The 23,443-nt window shown below is 38.6% G+C and overlaps 1 protein-coding gene across 1 annotated transcript in view; it reads left to right on the top strand.

Annotated features, from left to right (window-relative positions):
• Nucleotides 1-12,176: 12,176 nt before the first annotated feature.
• The window catches only part of IGF1 (insulin-like growth factor 1 (somatomedin C)), a 49,567-nt gene continuing 38,300 nt past the window's right edge, over nucleotides 12,177-23,443 (top strand). Inside the window, exons 1-2 of the mRNA XM_009076988.1 lie at nucleotides 12,177-12,485; nucleotides 16,728-16,884. Coding sequence (XP_009075236.1) covers nucleotides 12,423-12,485; nucleotides 16,728-16,884 — 220 coding nt within the window. The 5' untranslated portion in view covers nucleotides 12,177-12,422. The remainder of the gene's footprint in view (nucleotides 12,486-16,727; nucleotides 16,885-23,443) is intronic.

Below are 23,443 nucleotides of genomic sequence, written 5' to 3'. Positions count from 1 at the left end.
TGTAAAGAGACTATTACTTTGGCCTAATGCCCAATATATGTTGACACAGATGGTATATTTCCCTTACCTTGCAAGAGCTGCATCCACCAAGGTCAAGGACTTCATTGCATTTGTATAAACAGTGACAATCTGTGCCCTCCCTACAGGCATTCTGAAGAGCTCAACAGTCCCAAGCGACCCTCATAACACTATCCACATTGCCAGTCCACCTGCTCCAGAGGCAATGCCTTTATGTTTTGACCAAACCAGAGGTAAACTCAGAAGATATGTGGCATCTCTTCCATGTAATTCCCTGTAGTGGCCTCACCTGGTAGGACCAAAGATCCTCACAAAACATGCCCAGAATGCCCAGGGACAGGGTAGAATAATGCTGCTTTACTTCTGGGCAGTAGGTTCACCTCCTTGCCTGAAGCCTCCTACTTCCTTCCTACTCCTCTCCAAATTTGTCAGCCATGACTAATAAATAGGAACATGCAGTCACAGGGAGATCAATGACAATGTTGAAGGGCAGGAGTGACAAGGCTCCTTTATGAAAGGCAGTATGGTGGGGCACAAAATGTTGACAGTATGGAGCAAAGAAGGGAGTAAGTATTCCTACAAGTGGGGTCTGTGTCCCAAGGACATCCTGTGAACATGGATGGTGTGCCTGAAAATCATGGGATATTCGTTATGGTCTTGTATATGTCCTTGCCTGAGATATCTTTATTAGGGATATCCTCTGGAGCATCATAGAGGAGGTATATCCTAGTACAGGAGAGTTTCTGGGCCATCATACCTTTTCCTAATTTATACAGGAAGAAATGGTCCTAGAAAAAGGTATTTCTTACAGCCTTTTGCAATGGATAAAGAGATTTTCTGCTACTGCAGCAAAGAGATAAATGCATAATGTTTCACCACCTCCAAAGATCCAGATTCTTTTCTTTCCTGAAGATCTAGCCCTTCAGATCAATGTTTGTTCAACATTTGTAACAAGCCTGGACATGTCTATCTAACCTAAGTCTAGTAAAAGATGCCCATCTTATCGATGAGGCATTGAGTGTCAAGTTTCTCTTGGAGGAACTTTTGAAATGTAAGCAACTAATAACCAAATGCTTTTTTGTTGTGGTTAATAAGGTCACTTAACTTTACAGTTTATGAAAAGTCAGTCATTCAATGGTATGCTTGAATCTGTGTGTGGTTTGCTTCCTTTTTTTCTTTTTTTTGATACTTTGGTATTAGTTCAATTTCAGAGTTCCTACAAATTTACTGTAAAAGATCTGTTTGACAATGAGAGAAGAAATTGCCAGCTATGCCAATTATAGTGATTTTGTGGTGTGGGACTTCAGGCCACTGGGAACTAAAGACCCATGCCAGAAAAAGAAAATGCTTTTCTAGACATCTATGTTCTTTTCACAACTGTATTCACATATCCAGTTGAAGCAATGGCTCACTAGTATGTTATCTAAAGAAAGAGATTAGGTTTACATTAGGACTTTTCTGAAGGCTTGATATTAAACAGGGATAGAGAAGAATTTTTTTTATTAATCTTTTTTTTTCCCCTAGGAAAGTAACATCTGGAACAAATATAGTCCTTAACTGATTATCATTAACACAATTGTGTTGTATTCTCAAAAAGCTATTAAAAAGTGTTAACATGGTTACATCATGAACTTCAGCTGTTTCTTATAACACATGAATCAACTCAAACCAGACATGCTCACATAATGCATATTTAAAATACTGTATTGTAAAACATGATTTTGAGAAGATTTTCATTACTATTAGGATTACTTATTCTTTCAAGCAGTTACTTTGAGGACAGATTTCACTAACCATAGCATGCTGAGCAGTACCAAAGTACAAATGTAAACATGTTTACAGTTTTGTAAGTACTAAGGAAGCCACAACCAGTTTGGATGGAAGTGACCAAAATGACCAAACCATTCAGCCTCACCTGTTATTCAAATGGTACCTTTAAAGAAGAGTCACACATGACCAAAATCAAAACAGACTTCATTAGTTTTGAAATAAATAGTCATCATCATTATGTCTCTTGAAGGATCTATAAGAATGCTAAAAATATCCCCCAGTGGAACGTGACAGATCTTTTTTCACTATGCACAGCATGGTATATCAGTGCAAGGCAGGAAGGAATGAAAAACTAGTCATCTGCAACTGCAAGGTTAAAATTGGGGACCTAGTACCTGTCATTAACACCTGCTAAAGCCTCCTCTTTTGACACCAGTGTTGGCCTTCAAATCTTTATGGGGAATAGCAGTATAGCTTGAGCCATTTCTTTCAGCAGCCAAGCCTTCTTGACAGAGCTTCCTAACTAAACCAGGAGAACATCTCAGTTAGTTTGTCACATATGGTATTGTGAGAGCCAAAGGACATGTGCTTGCTGAGCTATGGAAGGATTTCATGTGTTGAGTGTGAAGATTGCTCTACACTTCTTACCTCACCTGACAACTAAGAAAACCCAGTAGTAGCTAGCAAGCCCAAGTTCAGATTAGATCTGTTTACATGCAAGGGCAGGTAATGGGTGTCTCCAGGAAGACTGAGCCACATAAAAATTAGAGGAGGTTGTTTCCCAGGCAATGTTTAGTCAATGAGGTTCCTGTGAATACATATGGACAAGGAAACTGAGAAGCACTTCCAAGTTCTGAAGTTGAGATGCACATCCTGAGCCTTGAGTCAAGACTTAAGCACATAACCATTTCTGCTTCAATTTCCAGAGAGAGGTGGTGCCTATGTTTCCCACTCAATGAAGTGTAGACACAGCCTCCAAAGCCATCATTGCTGGCACATATGGCACTGAACACAACAATAAAGGCTAGTTTTCCAATCTTTGGGCACCGCATACCATGTGCAACCACGGAGAACCAATAATAATAGTACTAAATAGCAATGAAATACCACTCTTGTGGCAGGAGGAGTAAAGTATGAAGAAAAAGAGTGAGTTTCATGCTCAAAGCCCGAGAAATGACATGTTTGCTATTCAGATGGATGCTTTGCAAGACTGGAAAGTGGTCTTGAGGATGCCAAATGTGTGGTCACTCATGTAGCCTTGAGTCCATTCTTTTATTAACCTGTAATTACATGACCACAGAGTATTTCCCCAAAAGAATTCCTTTTTCACTAAGGGAGTGAACTGAATGTACAATGGGGGCAAAGAAAGGCTTCAGGTGCAACTGTATCTTATTTTCTTCCTATCATGTGCTTGATTTTTCAACCATAAAATCCCCTTATTTTATTAGGAGGGAAGGCGGTTCTAATTTCATACAGTAGCAATGCTATAGATTCTTCTGGAAGAAATACTGGCAAAATAGACAGATGTTGTCTCAGTAATGAACTGACCAGTATGTTTACATGTATTTCACCATGACTAGAATCATACGTACATACCCCCACAAAGAGTAGACAGAAAAGCACCTAGCATACTTTCATTTCCATACAAACAATATATGATTATACAATAAAAATAGAAGAAAATTATAAAAAAAGTAGTAAAGATTCTTGTAACAGACACATAAACTTGATGCACCTCTCTATATACTGTAATCTTCTACAAAGAGATTCAAAGATCATTTTGAAGCAAAATAAAATCAAAAAGCACAACTGATTCTAAGCCAGCGTGTTCCAGATTTACTAGAGTCCATGGTTCAATGATCAGTGCACTCAATTTAGGGCTTCTAACACTAGATAAAAGTATTCCAAGCATACATGACACAAAACTTCAAACAAAACTCACTGTGCCTGTACAAAGTTGCTGGAGTTTTGACAGGTTAATTTTGTACCTGCAGTCTTTATGCCAGTTCACATAACAACTGCCTTCATCCCTGCAATGTTGTGAGGAACAAAATGCCATGACTCCTTCTGCAACCAGCACAAAACCACATCAACACTGACTTCTATTCTGCCTTATTAGCTGAAATGTGAGCATGTGTTCACAGCTGATCTGGCTCAGACTTGTGTTTCTGAATGACTCAGTAGCATACAGAGCTGGTATTAGTGATTATAGACACATAAAACAGACATGATAAAATATGAATCATGCACCAGAAGACAGAAGAGTGTAAAAAAAAAACCCCAAACCAATACAAACATTGCAGAGCATAGATAAATATTCTGCTTGCATTATGTGCCTTTATGTTAAAACACCAAGATGGAAATATAAATTTATAAACAACAAGAAAACTTTAAAATCAAAAATTAAGGAAAGATTTTAGTTTCACTAATCAAATCTGCAACAAAACCTCATATGCTTTTTAAACCTCAAAGGAGTGTTTTGAAACACCAATGACATTTGGGAGCATGTCAAAATTGCACCAATATTCAGGTCTTTACCATAATGCTGATGATGTTGCCCATAAAAGCAAAAGCCTTAAATAGTCACATATCTCTAAAGAAGCAATAATAATCCTTGATGTAGTAAAGATCCCATGTAACCAAAAACTATGCAAGAAAAATAAAGGTTTAACAAACTGAAGATAATAGCTGTGAAAGTAGACATAGAAACAGGGAAGTCCTGTTCATACAGATAACACACAATACAAAGTAAGTGTGTTCTTCTTAGCTTTTGGCAGAAAACCCGAAATTCTAAGCAATGAAATAGAAGAGCTTAGGACTCTGACTTCTCTTCATCATCTAAACTTCTAGCCCATGATGCTTCTCACAGGACCCACCCCTTGTTGAACGAGATAAAGCATGTTTTCTTATTTATTAGCATATTTTTCATGCAACAAAGCCTTTCATCTTCATGATTTCTTGCTTTACTTTTAAAACAGATCTAAAATCCTACACAATACTCAAGGAAAAGAGGCTGAGCTATTACAGAAAGGATACAAAAGAGTCACAATGATCTTGCCAATCTTAATTGATAGTTAGCACCTATTACCACCAAATGAAGTCAGGTCAGTGCTGCAGGTGCTCATCACCACTGAAAAATAACCCAGAGTAACGTTTTGACCAGCAGTTGGGGTTTTTTTCTGCACAGGGTCATGGCTCAGCCTCTAGGCTGGAAAGAATGTCATGTTAATGAGTCTTCTTGTAGACTCAGGACCATGTGTACGTAGTTAGACTAAAGATTATTTATTAAATTGTTCTCTTACATCCCAAGTAAAACATAGCTAGCCACTGGTGTCTGCCACTTCATGGGATGCAATTCCCTTTTCAATTATATTTCACTATGTTCAGAGATGTTACTTATCATTTACTCAAGCTTAAAAAGCAGCTTTGTTTTCTTAAGGGAGAATAATGAAGCATAAAAATTCATCATACTTTAATATGAGTATAGTACAAAGATAATTCCGGAAACAGTTTGGTGTGTGCAGTTCTGGTGCCCTCAATGTAAGGACATGGAACTCTTGGAGCAAGTCCAGAGTAGATCAAACAGTAGGCAACAAAGTAGATCAGAGCACTAGAGCATCTCCTCTATGAGGACAGGCTGAGGGAGCGGGGACTGTGGAGCCTAGAGGAGAAGGTTGTGTGGAGACCTCAGAGCACCTTCCAGGATCTGAAGGGGCTCCAGGGAAGCTGCAGAGGGACTCTATGTTAGGAGCTGCAGTGACAGGACAAGAGGCAATGGAAACAAAATGAAAGAGGGAAATTTAGATTAGATATTGGGAAGAAGTTTTTCCCTGTGAGGGTGGTGGGACACTGGCACAGGTTGCCCAGGAAGGCTGTAGTTGTCCCAACCCTGGCAGTGTTCATAGCCAGATTGGATGAAGCCTTGAGCAACCTGGTCTGGTGGGAGGTGTCCCTGCCCAGGGCAGGGGGTTGGGCCTGGATGATCTGTAAGGTCCATTCCAACTTCTAAAATTCTATGATTCTATGACAAGAACACTTGAGAATGGTGTAAAAAAAAAAAAAAAAAAAAAAAAAAGAAAAGAAAAAGAAAAAGAAAATAAGTAAAAGGAAACATCTGTTGGGAATTCTTCCAGCTATGCTTAACACATTTGGAAGATGACAGAGACATAATACGGTCAAGGCTAACAGTAGCTTGTCACTTCCTATAAACATACAGAGGTGTGTTTTTGGCCATAATAACAGTTTCCAAAAAATACATAATATGGTTTGCACTCTATGAATCTCAAAGTACCTAAAATAACTTATTCCTGTTTTACAGACAGGAAAACATAGAACAGGTTGGAGAAATTGCTCAGGTAGCTCAAGGTAACACAGTAGTTCAGAGATGGAAATTATAGTGGATTCAAACTGAAGGAGGGAAAGTCTAGGTTGGATGTGAGAAAAATGTTTTTTACTCTAAGCGTGGTGAGACACTGGCACAGGTTGCCCAGGGACATGGTGGCTGCCCCGACCCTGGCAGTGTTCAAGGCCAGGCTGGATGAGACCTTGAGCAACCTGTTCCGGTGGGAGGTGTCCCTGCCTGTGGCAGGGGGTTGGGACTAGATGATCTGTAAGGTCCATTCCAAACCTTAAATTCTATGATTCTATTATAATAAAAGCCAAGTGCAATGCAATAAAATGTGTAAGGTCTGTTAGAGATCAAAGACGCAATTTAGCTTGGTTTTATGCGTTTACATCCAGGATGTCCTGAAACCCAGAACTACAGATTTGCAAAGTCAGTCTCAGTGGTCTAAGACTCCAGTACCATTCAGAAAAACCTAAAAACATATCCAGCAATGAAATAACTTTATCAAAGCGAAGCAGATAAAAATAAAGGACGTCAAATACATCTAGCTTGCTAAGCAGATCTTTTCCAGAACCACAAAAACCATGTGTGAGGTAAGATGGATTCACTCCTCCTACTATGCTAAATGCAGTCTTATTGTGATATAGTCCTATACTGTACTTCATATTTTAACGTGAAAATAGGGGAAGAAAATCAGATTTAGTTATTTGATCAGACAGTACTGTTAGAGATGACAGTTGAAGAGATGATTCCTATATCCTAGGGCTACAGTATAGATTGAAGTCATAGAATCCTAGAATCAACTGGGTTGGAAGAGATCTCCAAGACCATCAAGTCCAACCCTACTGTGGTCACTAGACCATGGCATGAAGTGCCACATCTAGTCTCATCTTGAAGACCTCCAGGGATGGTGAATCTACCACCTCCCTGGGCAGCCCATTCCAATCCCTGATCACTCTCTCCTTAAAAAATCTCTTCTTAATATCCAACCTAAACCTGCCCTGACAGAACTTGAGTCTGCCCTCTTGTCCTCTTGCTAGTTGCCTGGGAAAGGAGACCAACCCTCACCTGACTCCAACCTCCTTTCAGGGAGTTGTAGAGGGTGATAAGGAATCCCCCTGAGCCTCCTCTTCTCCAAGCTAAACTACCCCAGTCCTCTCAGCAAAGCTATTATTCTTACTCCACAAAATGTGAATAATCAATACTTTCAGTTTATAAGTCCATGGGTTAATGCTGACCTTTTCCTAACATAAGTTGTTTCTACCACTACTGCCTCTAAGCAGTAATTCTGGCCTGTTTCACACACCTCCATCCTGCTTGTGAAGCACTCATGTTTTTCTCGATCAGCAACTACGAAAAGTTTCAATTTACTTGATCCTCTCTAAAATTGCATCCTCGAGTTTGCACTTTCTCTGCTTTGCTCAAGTGAGGAACTGCTTTTCATGGCACTGCTCTCTCCTTGTCTCTTCCATACTGACAACATAATGACAGCTCAAATTTTATGTCCTCAGCCTCCCCATCACATTTGGTACTTGGTTTGCTTCTAGTAATGATGTAACTTAAGTCACCATGAGTAAAGGTGTTTGAGAGGGTTTTGTTTAAATAGCTCATTAGCAGAAATGAATTATAAAAGTTATGATTTTCTTGATTTTTCAAACTTACAACTTGGTGAAAGGATTTTTTCACCATGGACTTGACTAATCACTAACTTCAACACAAAATTCCATGTTAATAAGATACTCCCTTTCGCCTCTTCCTTCAAAGCTGTTTGCTAGCAAAAAAAGTCGTACTTCTCCAACAGTAAATACATAATATTTTGCAAATAATTCACTAAAGACTGGAAGAGAAAACCAGTCATTTTTGTGTTTCTGGAAATTATACTTACATTGGAAGTAACATTTTTTCTTAGCCAAAAGTAAGCAAGATAATTTATGAAGCAACTAAAAAGAGACAGCTCCAAACCAAAAGAGGTTAAGTTGGAGGCTAAGCAAAGGTGAATAAGGAAAATAGACACTCAGAGGATGCTGAAATTCAATGAAAATTGTTATGTTCTCCACTTTAAAACCTCTTCACAAATGGATTGTAAAAATAGCAAATGACAGAAGACAGTGTCTCTATTGATGGAGAAGCCAAAGGTAATTCCCAGGCAAAAGGCTGCATAAGAGCCCCAGCTCAGCATGTTGAAAGAAGGATGGGTGATGCTCAGTTCCCTGCAGGTGCTGAAGGCCATTTGAAATGCTCCAAAGTATGCCAGAAATCTAGATGATGTCAGCAAACAGGACACAAGGACTTATGGGGGAAAAGAACCATTCTGTAGTGGCAGCACTAAAAATTATACTAGATGCCAAGATTTAGGCATCGTCTAATATCATGATTAGGACATAAAAAAAGGGTACAAAAAAAACCAGTTCCCATTTTCCCGGTGAACTGAATGCAGTAAGCAGTTGGTAAGGCAAGGGAAGACTCAATACGTCATTCCTGTTCTTCTGCTTTTTGGTGGGGGTGAAGAGGACAGGGGACACATTACCCATGGCATCCAGTGTAGTTCAATCATCTGTTCATACAACATGAACCTTACTGAGTCTGTGTATGTTCCGTGTAAGGTGAACATCCTTCAGACAATAGAGTGAAAGACTATCTTGTCTCTTCTATTGTCATCAACTGTGGTTCACCACCATGTTTATAGTTTTCCATCCTCTCTTCCATCATGCTCTCCGTCCTATCACCCTCTCAGGGATATTTATTATAGTGGTTCTCTCCTGGTACCAGAAAACTTATCATCCAAATGTAGAAACCAGACAACAGCTACAAATAACTGCAGATAGGTCAGAGTGATCTAATATAGAGGAGTGCAAGAGGATGGCATACTGATCACCCCACCACAGTTCAGCCTTTTTCAGGCATTGTGGCAATGTTTCTACCTTTTTAGAAAGGATTTAAGGAGGGACAATATATTAGTTAGGATAATAGACTATCTTCAGTTTTGCTGTCTTGTACAAAACAGAGTTTTCCCTGGACAAAGTGATACAGAAGCTCTGTAGCATTGTAGCATGGTAGTGATATCATAGGGGTGTAAGTGCTAAGAATCAGGACACATAAATTCCTGAACACCTGACTACATCTTTCACACATTTAAGATGTCTTTGTGACTATTACATCACTGCATGTTATACTTCGGAAGCCAAACAAAGACATATATGATGTTGCCTTTTAGTGTAGATTTTCTCCTCTTTTGTGAGGATTTTGATGACTGCCATAAAATCCGTAGTTTACCGGTGCATTTTAGTCAAAGGAATGTATGCAACTGCATGAGCACCAAGTCATAGAGGACTTTACCCTAAATGATTTTAAAAGTAACAGCTAATCTATTTAACAAGGGAGAAATGAACAAATCTCCAAGAGTTAAGTGACTGCTGTGCTGACTGGAATATTATCCCCAGCATAGAATCTGTATTTTAGGAAACAAGAGATCCCCAGACCAGAAGGATCTGAAGGATCTTGAATTTTCTAGAAAAATATAGAATTACATCTTAGAGAGGAAAAGCACTGCACTAAGTCTAAAAGTTCTTAACCAAAACCCTCTCTTGAATCCATTCTGTTTTCCTACCTCTTCACAATACTTTAAAACAAGAACCAAAACACGTAAGTGAAGTGCATCAGAACCTTAGGCTGGTCAGGTGCACTGAGGAAAGGAGTTCAGAATGGCTCCATGGAAAGAAGCAGGATTACCAGCTGTGTAGAGACACTATGATTCTCTGGTTAACCTGTAAGCCAAAAGTTGCATCTTCTATTTCATGCTGCTCTCGTGACCAAGAGAGGCCTGGTGAAACCTAGGAGAAAGCAAGCAATGAGGAGTGAGATGAGGGTTTGAAGCTCAGGCATTGGGGAAGTTATGAATGAGCATATACCTTCTCTTATTTAGGAAGAAATAGTCAGAAGTATGTGCACCCATTTGTAGTACTGTAAAATTAAAAAGAAAAAGAAAGTTACCAGAGCTTTGCTAGTTTTTCTTCCCACATCCTTCTCCAAGGATGGTGAAATAAGGGATACATGTGCTATGAGTTGCAGCAGGCTGCAGCATGGAATCATAGAATCAGCTGGATTGGAAAAGACCTCCAAGATCATCAAGTCCAACCCTGCCATGGTTACTAGACCATGGCACTAAGTGCCACATCTAGTCTCATCTTAAAAACCTCCAGGGATGGTGAATCCACCACCTCCCTGGGCAGCCCATTCCAATGCCTGAGCACTCTCTCCAGAAAAATTATCTTCAAAATATCTAACCTAAACCTCCCCTGGCAGAGCTTGAGTCTGTGCCCTCTTGTCCTCCTCTGGTTGCCTGGGAGAAGAGGCCAACCCCCGCCTGACTCCTTTACCTTAATCTCCTTTCAGGGAGTTGTAGAGGGTGATAAGATCTTCCCTGAGGTTCCTCAATGTGTAGAGTGGTGCCACTATTCAGTGACCTCTCAAATGCAGAGGGAGAGGAAGAAACCAGAGCAGAATATTAAAGTACAGCACCTGCAGCATGTGTATTAGAATACTTGAAATATTAGCATTACCTGAATTAAGCAAACTTACCTCAAAGCCCCCTGTGATTCTGTCATCATGTTACATTAGAAATCCCTTCCAAAGATTAATCAGCTTAGCTAACCATACACTGTTTAAAACTGCACAGAGCAGAGTATTAGCCATTCATACAGGATACAAATAACTAAATGTGTCCTTTCTGCCTGGCAAGCACCATAGAGTTCAAGGTGGATCTGAGAACTGAGAACAGATCCGGGCCAACATGATCTCAATTGTTATTTTCTACAATCAAGTACAGCTAGCACCTCAGCATGCAACGCTCAGCTGAGTAGATGTGGACAGGGACAAAATGCAACGTCCTAAAACAGCTTTAATGGAAATCATGCACTGTTTGTGACATGTATTTGGTCTCTGGATCTGCAGTCGTGTTTAGCCCTCTACTTTTAAATGCCATCTTCCAAACCCAGAGGGCAACGAGTACAAAGCGTATCTATAAACCAACATCGCAACTTTCTTTGCAATAGCTAAGTATTGAAATGCAAGCATACATTATAAATAGAAAAACAGCTGGCTTGGAGCACATTGCAAGCCACTAACACAGTTGAGGGATTTGAATGACATCATAACCCGTGAGAGCATGTTGCTGGCCAGCTGGGGTTATTTATAATATGCTCATAATTGAGGAAAAATAAAAAGGCAAAACTTAGGTATTGCAAAGCTAATAAAGTCGAATTCTCTCTACCCCAGCGTCATTTAAATCGTGCAAAAGAGACTTTTGAAGATTACTACTAAAAAAAGGGGGGGATTCACTTTAGAATTCCAACAGCAGCTCTAAGACGAATGCCATGGAAGCCTCAAACTGAGCTACTTGTGTCACTGTATTCAGAGCTCTGTAAAGTCAAAGAAATTGTGTGATTTCTCCTGCGCAGTTGCTGAAAGATCACAAAGCTCTTTTGCCCTATTTACAAGTAGTGCTCAATAATTCTGTTCCTTTTAGTCGACTGCAAACTGCTATTTTAGGGTTAATTGCACCGAGCGTTGGAGGTTTTAATTGTTACTCAGCATATAGGTGTGCCAAGTGTAACAACGTAAAGATGCATTGAGAGAGCAGGAGGTAGCTGACTCCCTTTCTGCACTGCATAAAGAAAACACCTATGCCTCTATGCATGTATGTATAGACACAAAGATATGTATATAACCAACGTTGCCCCTACACATGTAAGTTTCTATTTATTTGAAATGCAGACGCACACACACACAAATACAAATGCACACACGTAGCTATCTGAAACTTAACCAGGATACATTTTCCTATTTTTCATGGCAGCACAAGCTCTTTTTGTCTGCTAACCCCCTCAGACACTAATTCGCATTCTTTTAAAGGGAAAAAAATATGCTTCTGTGCTCTAGTTTTAAAATGCAAAGGTATGATGTTATTTGTCACCGTGCCCAAAAAAGTCCTTACTCGGTAACTTTGCCAGAAGAGGGAGAGAGAGAGAAGGCAAATGCTCCCCCAGCTGTTTCCTGTCTACAGTGTCTGTGTAATGTAGATAAATGTGAGGATTTTCTCTAAATCCCTCTTCTGTTTGCTAAATCTCACTGTCACTGCTAAAATCAGAGCAGATAGAGCCTGCGCAATGGAATAAAGTCCTCAATATTGAAATGTGACATTGCTCTCAACATCTCACATCTCTCTGGATTTCTTTTTTCTCATCATTACTGCTAACAAATTCATTTCCAGACTTTGCACTTTTAAGAAGCAATGGAAAAAATCAACAGTCTTTCAACACAATTAGTTAAGTGCTGCTTGTGTGATTTCTTGAAGGTAAATCTTTATTCCTATTTTAAATGATTTCTGAGTTTGATTTTGCTGTGTGTTGTCTGCTGCTGGCTTGAAGAGTATTGTGCACTTTGTCAATAACATGATTTTAGAACTGAGAATTATTTGCAAATTGCTGAACATGCAATTTTATGTGATCTGGAAAATGGCTGTGTGTAATAGTTGCAATTACATAGATAACTGTAAGGCTAAACTATTGCAGATCCATGTCTTAAATTTCACTTCTATTCAGAGAACTTTGTGATATTTCATTTATGCCATTAGCAAAAGGTCCAATAACATCATTGTCTGTATTGTTAGTAAATGCTTCTGAAAACAAGAACTTTTAGCTGTTTTCTGCAGGTGCAGGGTTTGCTAGGAGAAAAGGTATTATTCAAATGTTAAGTTTCTGCAGTTTTATTGTGCACAATTACAGAGAAAATGTTCCTGATTTCACAAGGAAACTTTTAAGGAATGTTGTCACTGCAGCAATTTTCTGGCAGCATCGTAGCATTTACTTGGTTTTTGCTTTCAGAAATTAAAAGTAAATTAGAAGTTCAGTTTGTTTTCTGCATTAGGAACCAGCTGCAACTCTTGCTGACCTTGCATATTTGCACAGCTTAAGCAATTGTACATAAAGAAAATGGAAATTCCCTTACATGTTCATCTCCAAGTTTTCCCTTGGAGGGAGGGCTGCTTCAGGAAAGTTTGCATGTGAAGTTTGATATTATGACCCTATAATTTCTGCACATTATTAGAAACTGTCTTAGGTAAATTTGACTTCCGTAGGTGCATTGACCTCTGTTTGTGTCAATTGGCTTCAGTTCAGCTTTCCATTCTCAGCAAATTTATCCCCTTCAAGAACATTTTTTTTCTGTAATATTTTGCAAGGACATTTTTGCAGCTGAAAGAATTCTCCTGCTCTAATTGTTTGGGGCCTAATTGTTTGGGGTTTTTAGTGTCTTACACTTAAAATACATTTATCTCATCCCTGAATATGCTTCAAAGGAGCAGGTCTGTAATTGCAGTGGATGAAATCATTCCTTAATGTATATATGGGCAGCCCTTCCAACAATCTTGAAAGATGATGATGATTTTTTTTTTCAAAGTATTGAGCAAGGCACTAAGAGACATAAAAGTAATGTGCTAGTTCCCCAGCTAGTGCATCCTGCCAAGCTTCCTTGGAATCAATGGAGCATATTGATTGAGGTTAGCATGTAGCCCAGACGCTTTACTCAAAGTTAACAGTATTTAAACCTTGATCCATTTGAGAGTATATATGTTTTATTTGTATAATGATTACTAGTGAATGCTGCTATTGGATAATAAATGCATGTTTCTACTATGGCTTGATAATCAGGCCCAACCTCTATGTAGTAAAATGTCATTTTTTATGTATAACTCCTGATTTTTTCTACAGCATAAGCTCTCCCTAAAAATATTGCCCACTTTGAGATACTTAGAATTATTGCAGATGTTCTTACATGTTGCTAAAATGACCAAACATGTGAAGAATTCTTATGCACAACTTGTGTCAGCTGACAGTTTGCTAGAAGAATAGAACTGATGTAGAGGAATTAAGAACCAAAAGAGATGTAGAGTGCTCAGATCTGATGTCCCGTTGCAGTGCCACTCTGCTGGACTCTTAACAGAGGAATGCAGCAAAAGCTGCGTGTTTTACTGACAAAAAGAGGAAACTCCAGCTGTGAAAATACGGTCAGTCATTCTATGCAGCTGAAAGAAGTGCTTAACCAGGCTCATCTTGAACCTGTGTTCAATTTCCTAATGTAATTAGATGCCTTGATAAACCCCACCCACATGCCAATGCCTTTGCTTTTAAGCTCTCAACTTTCTAGTCAAATTGGGGATAATGTAAGTTCTCTGCTTGATTGTAGAGAACCTGGAGCAATATTGGATTTCAACTTGGTATTTTCTTAAGACTATTCCCCTCAGACATAAATGGGAACTTTGATTTTATCGCAAACATATTGAATCTATTAATGTTATGTTTAATTAAAATGATGAAGTAAAGTTTTCAACTATGTTTTGGGATTAGTTTTGATGAACCAGCACTTAATTTATCAAAAAATTGATTGAATCCTGGAAACATGTGAGTCTGCTTTCTTTTCCCCAAAGTTTTTACTTGTTTGAAAGTTCTTGACTGTTGTTAAATTTGGAGATAAAGTCAGAAATTCTCTGTGGTTTATACTGTGCAGCCTTTTTGGCTTCCACTAAAGGAAAAACAGTAGATAATCTGTTTTGTTGTAGTTCAGTGCTGATATTTATCTGAAAATTCAAGCCAGCTGAGAAGTCTTGAAAAATACAGAATTGTTAAATGCCTAAGATTTATGTTTATTTCTGGACAAAATGTTATACGAGAACAAATTGTTAAATACATAATGTTCTTGTATTTGTAATGTCTTTCAGCCTTCTGAGGCAGTGTGCTAAACAGATTTCTGCTTTACCTCCTCAGAACTGGGAACCATCTTAAACTGCAGGTGCATCTCATTTGTCTTATAAATTCCAAAATATGGCAAGGGAAAAGAGAAATTGTTGTTAAGATATGGAATCACCACAGGAAATGAGGCCTCGTGTTGTCATCATTCATTTATAGTCTGATCTTCCTACATCTTCCATTGAAGTCATGTCCATGCATTCAAGCTTGTTGGGTTTTGCATGGCAAAATTGGTTAAAGACTCTTGTGAATGGGAAAATAATTATTCTTTCTTTTCTTTTATGGTGATATATCCTGGGATTTAGATTTGTTCATTATTTTCATGGTGCAAATGGGGGACTCATCCAACAAGGTACTAAGATCTCTTGCCAAGACAATAAGAATTCGTAAAACTTATTGATTAGAGAATGCACAAGATCCCCTTGGATCAGATCCTGATCGATCAGACAATGGATAATTTCATTAGTTTGTCAAAAGTTCAGTGAAGAAATAGGATTAACTGGTCCATGAAACACTGAAAGAAACTTTAGGGAAGATTAATCATTTTTCTCCAATTACTTTGCACAGCTCTGCTAATGCAAAGCAGTTTTAAGCCAAGTTTAACTGTATGTGCAAGGCAGATTTGTAACTTCTTGCCTGACTGCAATGCTAAAGTTAACCTTGAAAGAGAATGAAATTAAATACAGATTTGTACCTTTAGAAATTGACATTTTTGGCAAGTGATCTAAATAAGGTCAGAATACATCCTAAGCACATCCTTCAGTGTCCTGCTATGTCTAAACAGTTTTTCCTGGTATTAAAAAAATGGTATCTGCTTTGATATGTTGGGTAAGATCTATGGCTGTATTAAGTTGATACAAAAGGAAGTGGATAAATGGAATGGTGCAACTTTACACCCATCCAGTATTTGCCTTATTTCAGTCATAAGTACAGGAAAAAAAGATAGTTTGTAACCAAATGTAAATGAGAAAAGAATTGTCACCTTGTATTTAGCTCATAGCCAGACCTGAGAGGATATAATGGATGGCAATGAAGTGTAGCTGCTTCCAGCAAGTAAAAATGCTTCCACTAGTGCTCCCCTTAATTTCTCAAATGCTTCCAAATCTTTGCTGCTAGTAACAGCGGACTGTAAGAATCACTGATTGTGGTCCTCTACTCTGGGAGGTCCCACATCAGCTCTTTCAGTGACTCTGGCATTCTGTACCTTGAAACTCTTTTTGTTTTGTTCTGGTATTTTCCTTTTTAAGGTGGCTGGAGAGCCATGGAGTAGTAATTTTGAACTCTTTTCCCGTTGACTCAAATTTCCTTCCATCCAGTTTACAGCCGTGTATTCTTGTGCCAATGCTGGTTCTTAGTTTAAATATATCTTCTCCATCAAATGCCACCTTATTTCCCACAGTACCTTGGCAGGCAACTGTTATATTCTCTCTTAGCCTAACTGGTCTGAGTTCAACCAGTTCAAGGTTGTCTTTCCTACTCCTATTATCCTGGGCTTCCTTTTGCCTGTCTATTGCACCCTTCCATATCCTCCTTTTGCAGGAGCCACCATAGATCATAGTTCCTACAGGGTTCCCTAACTACATGGTAATGAACCAACAATATTCAGCAGAGGAAATACTCAGTTTACAAAATACATGGACTAGAATATGTAGACAGTTGCAAAATTATGGTGAGACATTTCCCGATATTATGTTTATTGCCTAAGAACTTACAGTACACTCAAAAGGGTGTAGGAGTCATTTTCTTGAAGACTCTGTTGGGAAATTCTGACACTGCTTTTGCTTCCTTGGCAGGTAAAGATGCACACTGTGTCCTACATCCATTTCTTCTACCTTGGCCTGTGTTTGCTCACCTTAACCAGTTCTGCTGCTGCTGGCCCAGAAACACTCTGTGGTGCTGAGCTGGTTGATGCTCTTCAGTTCGTCTGTGGAGACAGAGGCTTTTACTTCAGTAAGTCAACCCTTTCATTCAACTGCTAAACTTTTCCATGTAATTCATTGGAGTCTGCAACTGCTGTAATGAGCTTAGATATGATCTACCAAGGCTACCAGTTGTGACTAGTATCCTCTAACTCAGAGACACTCAAGTCTTCAGTCACTATAAAGCCTCAGTAAAGAATAAACCTGTGCCTGTGTTCAGCCTCTGTGAGTTTCTGGCAAATTTTTCTTTTAGGACTTGTGATTGTTTTTAACCACTTTCCAGCTGCTGTTCCACCTGCTATATCACTGAAATTAAATGAATGAAAGCACATACTAGACCCAAGATACTCCGCAGGCAGAACTGCATGTACCTGCTAAGTCAGGCCACTAGCAAACAGTTTAAGTATGCACTGCATCGTATTAAAAACACACTAAGCTTCAACATCTGGTTCGAAAAAAAAAAAACCAAATCTGGAAGGCAACAAGCAGAAAGTTATCACATCCAAGTATGCACATGCTTCATCAGTTAAATACAGGTGGAGGAAAATTCATGCATGGTGAGATAATAAAGACTAACACCAGTACAAGCAACAGATAAAATTTACTCCGCAATAGTATGGATCAAGAAATACTTAATTTGTAAGTAATACAAATCTATGTCTAATTTTTAGCTGTTTGCCGCTCAAATAACAATGTCAACAAAACTTGTAGCTAGGAATATATTAATTCTGAGCATATTCATTCATATATTTATTCAAACATCCTAGAATTTGTGCTCTTATAGCCTCTGAAGTCAGAGCTTCCTGTAGCAATATGTGCTTCTCTGACATCCTTGTCTGAAGTTACCTCTCCTTCAGGACCTCAGTTATCTTTCCAAACAAGAAAATAACTAAGAAAAGAAAATATAGGGTAGTTAGGCTATAGAGACAAGTAGTTAACTGAAGGGGCATTTTTTCCCTATTAATTTTTATATTCTATGTGATGCTTAGCTCTTTTATCTTTTTTATTTTTCACTTTTCTAATCCTCATTTTATCCTAATCATTCTTGTCTTCTAATCTATCATTTTGGTATTTTTTTTCTGATCACATCCACCTTATTCCTATTAATTTCTATTCATGGATATTGTTTTCAATCATTTCTCCTTGCTTGCAATAAAAATAGAAAATCAGATTCTTGCAGTTTTACATTACAGAAAATCCCAATTTCCTCAACACATAAACTATAGATATTTTCACTAACCCCTTGGCACATTCTATTCAAGCTCACCTTTGAAACTGGGCACCTTAGTCTCATATATGCAAGGTAATTCACTATTCACAAAGAACCCTTTTCTGTATTGTTCATGATCATCTGCCCTAGGATACTGTTTAACTCACTTTCTCATGCTAAACACAATACTAAAACTACTGGAATCTCTTACAAAGGAATGTACATTTTTCTACTGACTATTCTGGTGTTCATTTATACAGCAAAATCTGTTGCATCTGTTACACTTAAAGTATAATTTGAGTGTACTACAAATACTTTGTTGCTGGAAAGAATGTCAGGAAAACTGGAATATTCCCCTCCTGTTTCTGCACCAGAAACCAATCATAGAATCATAGAATCAACTGGGTTGGAAAAGACCTCCAAGATCATCAAGTCCAACCCTACCATGGTCACTAGACCATGGCACTAAGTGCCACATCCAGTCTCATCTTAAAAACCTCCAGGGATGGTGAATCCACCACCTCCCTGGGCAGCACATTCCAATGCCTGAGCACTCTCTCCATAAAAAATCTCTTCCTAATAATCAACCTAAACCTCCCCTGGCAGAGCCTGAGTCTTTGCCCTCTTGTCCTCCTGCTGGTTGCCTGGGAGAAGAGACCAACCCCCACCTGACTCCAACCTCCTTTCAGGAGGGTGTGGAGGGTGATAAGGTCTCCCCTGAGCCTCCTCTTAGAACACCATAGCAGTATGTATCTTAGGTGTTTCTCTCACAGCAAAATGTTTGCTTCTTGTCCAGAGAGCTATCATGCTTACCACAAGAGCAGTTGTTACTGCCAAGCAATCAGACCAACTGTTGTGTGTACTTTGTGTTCCTCAAGGTAAGAGGTCATGTGGAATGCTAATCATCAGCAATAACTCTCTTTGTTTTCCATTTCAGTTACTCTAAGGTTCCACAATCTGTTTCATATCTCTACCCTAAGCTAGATCATCCTTACTTTAAAACACCAGGATGGGTTTCCAGAGTTTCAAAGGAGATTGTTACCTTTGCACTCTTGAGTTTTATCTGTTGTCAGTTAAGGCTTTCTCTAGTTTCCTTGTTGTTTTATCAATATTCTGAGTTTTCACTTGAAACATCCTAACTGTTGATACCATAAATGTTAACCTTGTCTTATACAGGAAACTGTGGGAAGTTTTACTTATGAATGACCACCCTGTTTTAGGAAAATCTTGCACAGTTGTAATCAACAGACTGCAGTTGCATAATTCAGTAGGAATTTTGTGAAGCTGGTATGTATGTAGCCCCTTGGATGCTAAGTAATTTGTCTCCCCTACCTGACTACTTCTGAGTCATGAGGAAACAATTTAATCTGTTTTAGACTTCTCCCTCTTATTTGTTAAATCTAAAACACAGACCTATAGAAAAGCAAGCCTAGTAACATTGGTAAGACCTATTAAATGTACTACAGAATATAGCCTAATACTGGGGGTTAAAAATGTTGCTCCATTTTTTTGGGACACTTTCAGAATGTCACATCATTTGCAGAGGTAAAGATCCAGTGAAGCTTTTTCTTCTGTGGTAAAGAGGATGTCAATTAAAATGGTATTTTAAGCCTTCTATTCCTATACTCTGGTTCCTTCATAGAAAGTATAATAAATGGTACTGTTTGCCTTTAACTTGCATAGGAAATAGCTGTGAGGGAAGGTTTTTCTTCCATCATTCTGCATTTCACCAGAGACTCCAAATAGAAAGAATACCTTTTGGCTGAGGTGGAACTCCTGGTTCAGATTCAAGGTCAAAGCTTCTGACTATTCCTTGGGAGTTGTGGGTGGAAATGAAGATGGAAATAATTGTGTTACTCTTTATTGAAATTCTGTACTTCCCAACCACAGGCTATATCTATGGCTAGGGATGGAAGACAAAAATTTCCTTTATATAGTCTACTCTGCCCAACTTTCTAGCTATAAAAGGAAACTCTTTACAGCTTCTGAAGAGATGCCCCAGCTGCTTACCACACACAAAGAAAAGTATTAACTTCAAGAGGAAGTCAAATGTGGTTTCTACCACTCTCTTACTTCATGAGATAGACTGGCAAGGAGCATTTCTCAAAGCGTTTTTTTTTTAGGGAGAGAACACTGCACAAATCCCAAAATGGAACATCTGCTTTTATCCTTGGTCACATTCAACTCCAACCAGCACTAGCTACTCTCAGACAGCTTTTTCTCTCCTGTGATCCACCAGGGAAAAGCAGTTAGTTGCCACCTTTCATCTAGGAATATCTCTCTAAGAGAACATCTCTCTAAGGGAACTTCTGCCATTCAAGCTCCTGTGTGCTATATTTTGTTAGAAGCCAACAGAGAGTCTGGCCACAGCTACACAAGGGACTACTCTTTGCTTGAAATAGTCAAGCCTTGTCACAGGAATTTACTTTGTAGATTAGTCCAAAGAAAAACTTACATGTTGAATTTGCTAGAAATTCATTCTTTCTCATGCTGTTTCATGAGGACTACTGCTACCATGGAAAAGGAAAGCTCATATAATTTGCTCTAAGGAGAAAATGCTATATTTTTTTCATCTAGCTTCTTCTCTTTTGAAAATATACCTTTTCCCATAAATACCTAGCAGGCTAACAGCACAACTAAGTGCCAATAAAGAAACAGCATCATTATTTCCTTAGACATTTTCAGTCATTCTAATTTTTTAAGCCCAAGTTAGGTGACAATACTTATTTGAAACCAGGACAATCAACATCGTGGATTAAAGCCTCACATTTTCTTCTGTTACAAACTGCTTTGGTCTTATGGTGAATCTTCTGCAACATCACTTGCATAGAAAAGAAAGAACTGAATTTAGAAACCCAATACAATGGAGTTTCTCTGATATTCTTCAAAGAATGGAGAATGATCAAGCACATGCTTCCATGCATAAAACACTGCATCCCATAAATAAACGGGCTTTTCTGGTATCCAGCTCAATGCTCCCTGTGTCAACTACTTTGGAGAGAATTACTGCAGATTTTAGCTATATTTTTTTGTCCACTAAGACAATCAAAATTGTGTGTTGTCCTTGGGAAAATCCCCAGCTCTGCACAACGTAAGACTATTAGTTTATAATAATCAGAAAAACAGGATAAGGCCATGAACGTAATTTTGGGTAATGAGAGCTGTCATCAGATTTCACTGCTTTGTAGCACTAAGGTATATGTGGAGGAATTGCTGCCTTGGAAAAGGGGAAATAAGCAGCATAGCAATAGGCAATTACATTTTGCTTCTTCAATTTCCCCATAGTTAAGAGCTTCTTGTTTACTCCAGGAAGTATGCTTTTAAGATGTTATTAAAGTTTCTAGGCCTGTCAAACCTATCAGCATAATTACAAGAGATGGCATGGCACTCAATTCTTTAAGTACTCCATACCTGTAGGAGCTATGAGTCATTAGCTCCTCTGGGTCCCTGACTGAAAGGAATGTTAATGTTAGAAGCCCAGGAGAGGCACAGGAAAAGCTGCCATGGACACACACAGACTGTGGTGTCCGTGACAGTCTTGTAAATCCTTGCAAACAAATGCTGGTCATCTTGGCTATGTTCACACAGCAAGATCTGAGAGTGTTTTTAAGTTCCTTGGTCTGGCTCCGTGCCCCATTCATATCCAAATACTGTATCCATGGAAGATTTGAGTGCATTCTTCAATTTTTATCCTCACATTCCTTACTTTTATGGGAAAGCTAACATGGAAAGGAGCTCAGATGTTCTTTAGCCAGGTCTCAGGGAACCAGAACTATAGGCACAGCTACTGATAGACCTCTGTGAGAAAGAAGACAGCTCTGATTTCTGGAATGATATCACTGTATAGTCAAACAGCTGACACATGTTTGATGTGTGCTTTGTTGCCCTGGTAGTAAACATTGGGGAAGTTCTCTGAAAATAAGCCAGTTTTGAAAGAATTTTCTTATTTTTTGCCACATTAAAAAAAAAGATAGGGAGTGTTCATAAAGGCTAACCTTAGTCTAGTGAGGTTAATCTTCTTAAGTTACCTCTTTAATAACAGAAAGAGAGGTTCTGCCTTGCTTCTGTATGAATCGCTGTGAAGCTAGGAGGATTTAGCCTCTAAAGCACTAAATTTAGAATTCACAAACAGATATTCTCCACAGCTAGTTTCTCAGGTCACCAAGTATTTCATAATTTTTCAACCTTTACATTAAGAAGGACTGTAGTAGTGCTGATAATTTTAATGAGGTGACTGAAAACAAACAAATGATCAAAATTTCAGCAAGAAATATCTCTGCAAAAAGGATCTACTACCAAAACCAAACAAGTATCATTTCTCCAGAGGTTCAATTTATATGTGTCCTTATTAGCTGTCAGATGTTAGAGATGCTGATGCTTTTTATGTTTTTTTCATGTTTACCGTTATTTATGCACTAAATCAAGTTTCGAATTTGGTCCCAAGTAAGAGGAATCTGTTACTTGACATTTGATTCCCTAACTGCTATAAGTGTATTTAATACATTGTTTAGTCTCATGTTGGACAAAGTCACTCAAAGAAGCACTTGGAAAGATCAGCATTAATTCTTGGCATAGCTGGCCCTCTTACTTTTCCACTGAATCTTAAATACTAAGAAAAACCCTTCACTGACTGCAATTCTGGCATATGCTTCATGTAATTGGTCAAAACTTTTGCACATGGACCTCTTCATTTGTTCTGGTATTAATAATGCATCTGCAATGCTTGATCAACAGCAGCAAGAGTCAGAAAGCAAATTATCCAATTTAGCAGAACCACAAGCTCTCTTAAGTAAAACCATTTGCATTAACTACTTGCGCATCCAGGACAGTCTATACAGTGCTCACTCAAAGACGGAAGTTCATACAGCCATTTCTCTAGGGCTTCTTCAGCACTTTAGCTCTTATGCATGTTCCAAACACAGTCACATCACTGAAAATCAGATGTAGACTTAAAGTCATTTTCATCTCGGAGCTACACTGAAAACAGGTGGATCTGATCTTGTTTATTAAACCAGACCCAAAAGTCATGTTTCCCTATGATACAAGCTTAATTGTTCAAAAACATGGCAACAACTGAAAGGGGTAACCAACAGTTAAGCAATTTCTCAGTCTAGAAATCATGACACAAGAAATACCACAAATTTATACTTCCCGAAGAATTTATGCAAAATCTATCTCTGGTAATAATCATAGAATCATAGAATCAGCCAGGTTGGAAATGACCTTCAAGTTCATCAAGTCCAATCGTACGGTGGGTACTAGACCATGGCACTAAGTGCCACATCCAGTCTCATCTTAAAAACCTTGAGGGATGGTAAATCCACCACCTCCCCGGGCAGCACATTACAATGCCTGATCACTCTCTCCATAAAAAATCTCT

Source organism: Acanthisitta chloris, unplaced genomic scaffold, assembly GCF_000695815.1.
Source record: "Acanthisitta chloris isolate BGI_N310 unplaced genomic scaffold, ASM69581v1 scaffold16746, whole genome shotgun sequence".
NCBI classification, from domain to species: domain Eukaryota; kingdom Metazoa; phylum Chordata; class Aves; order Passeriformes; family Acanthisittidae; genus Acanthisitta; species Acanthisitta chloris.
Note: the sequence above shows the minus strand (reverse complement) of the source record. Positions and strands in the feature narration are given on the sequence as shown.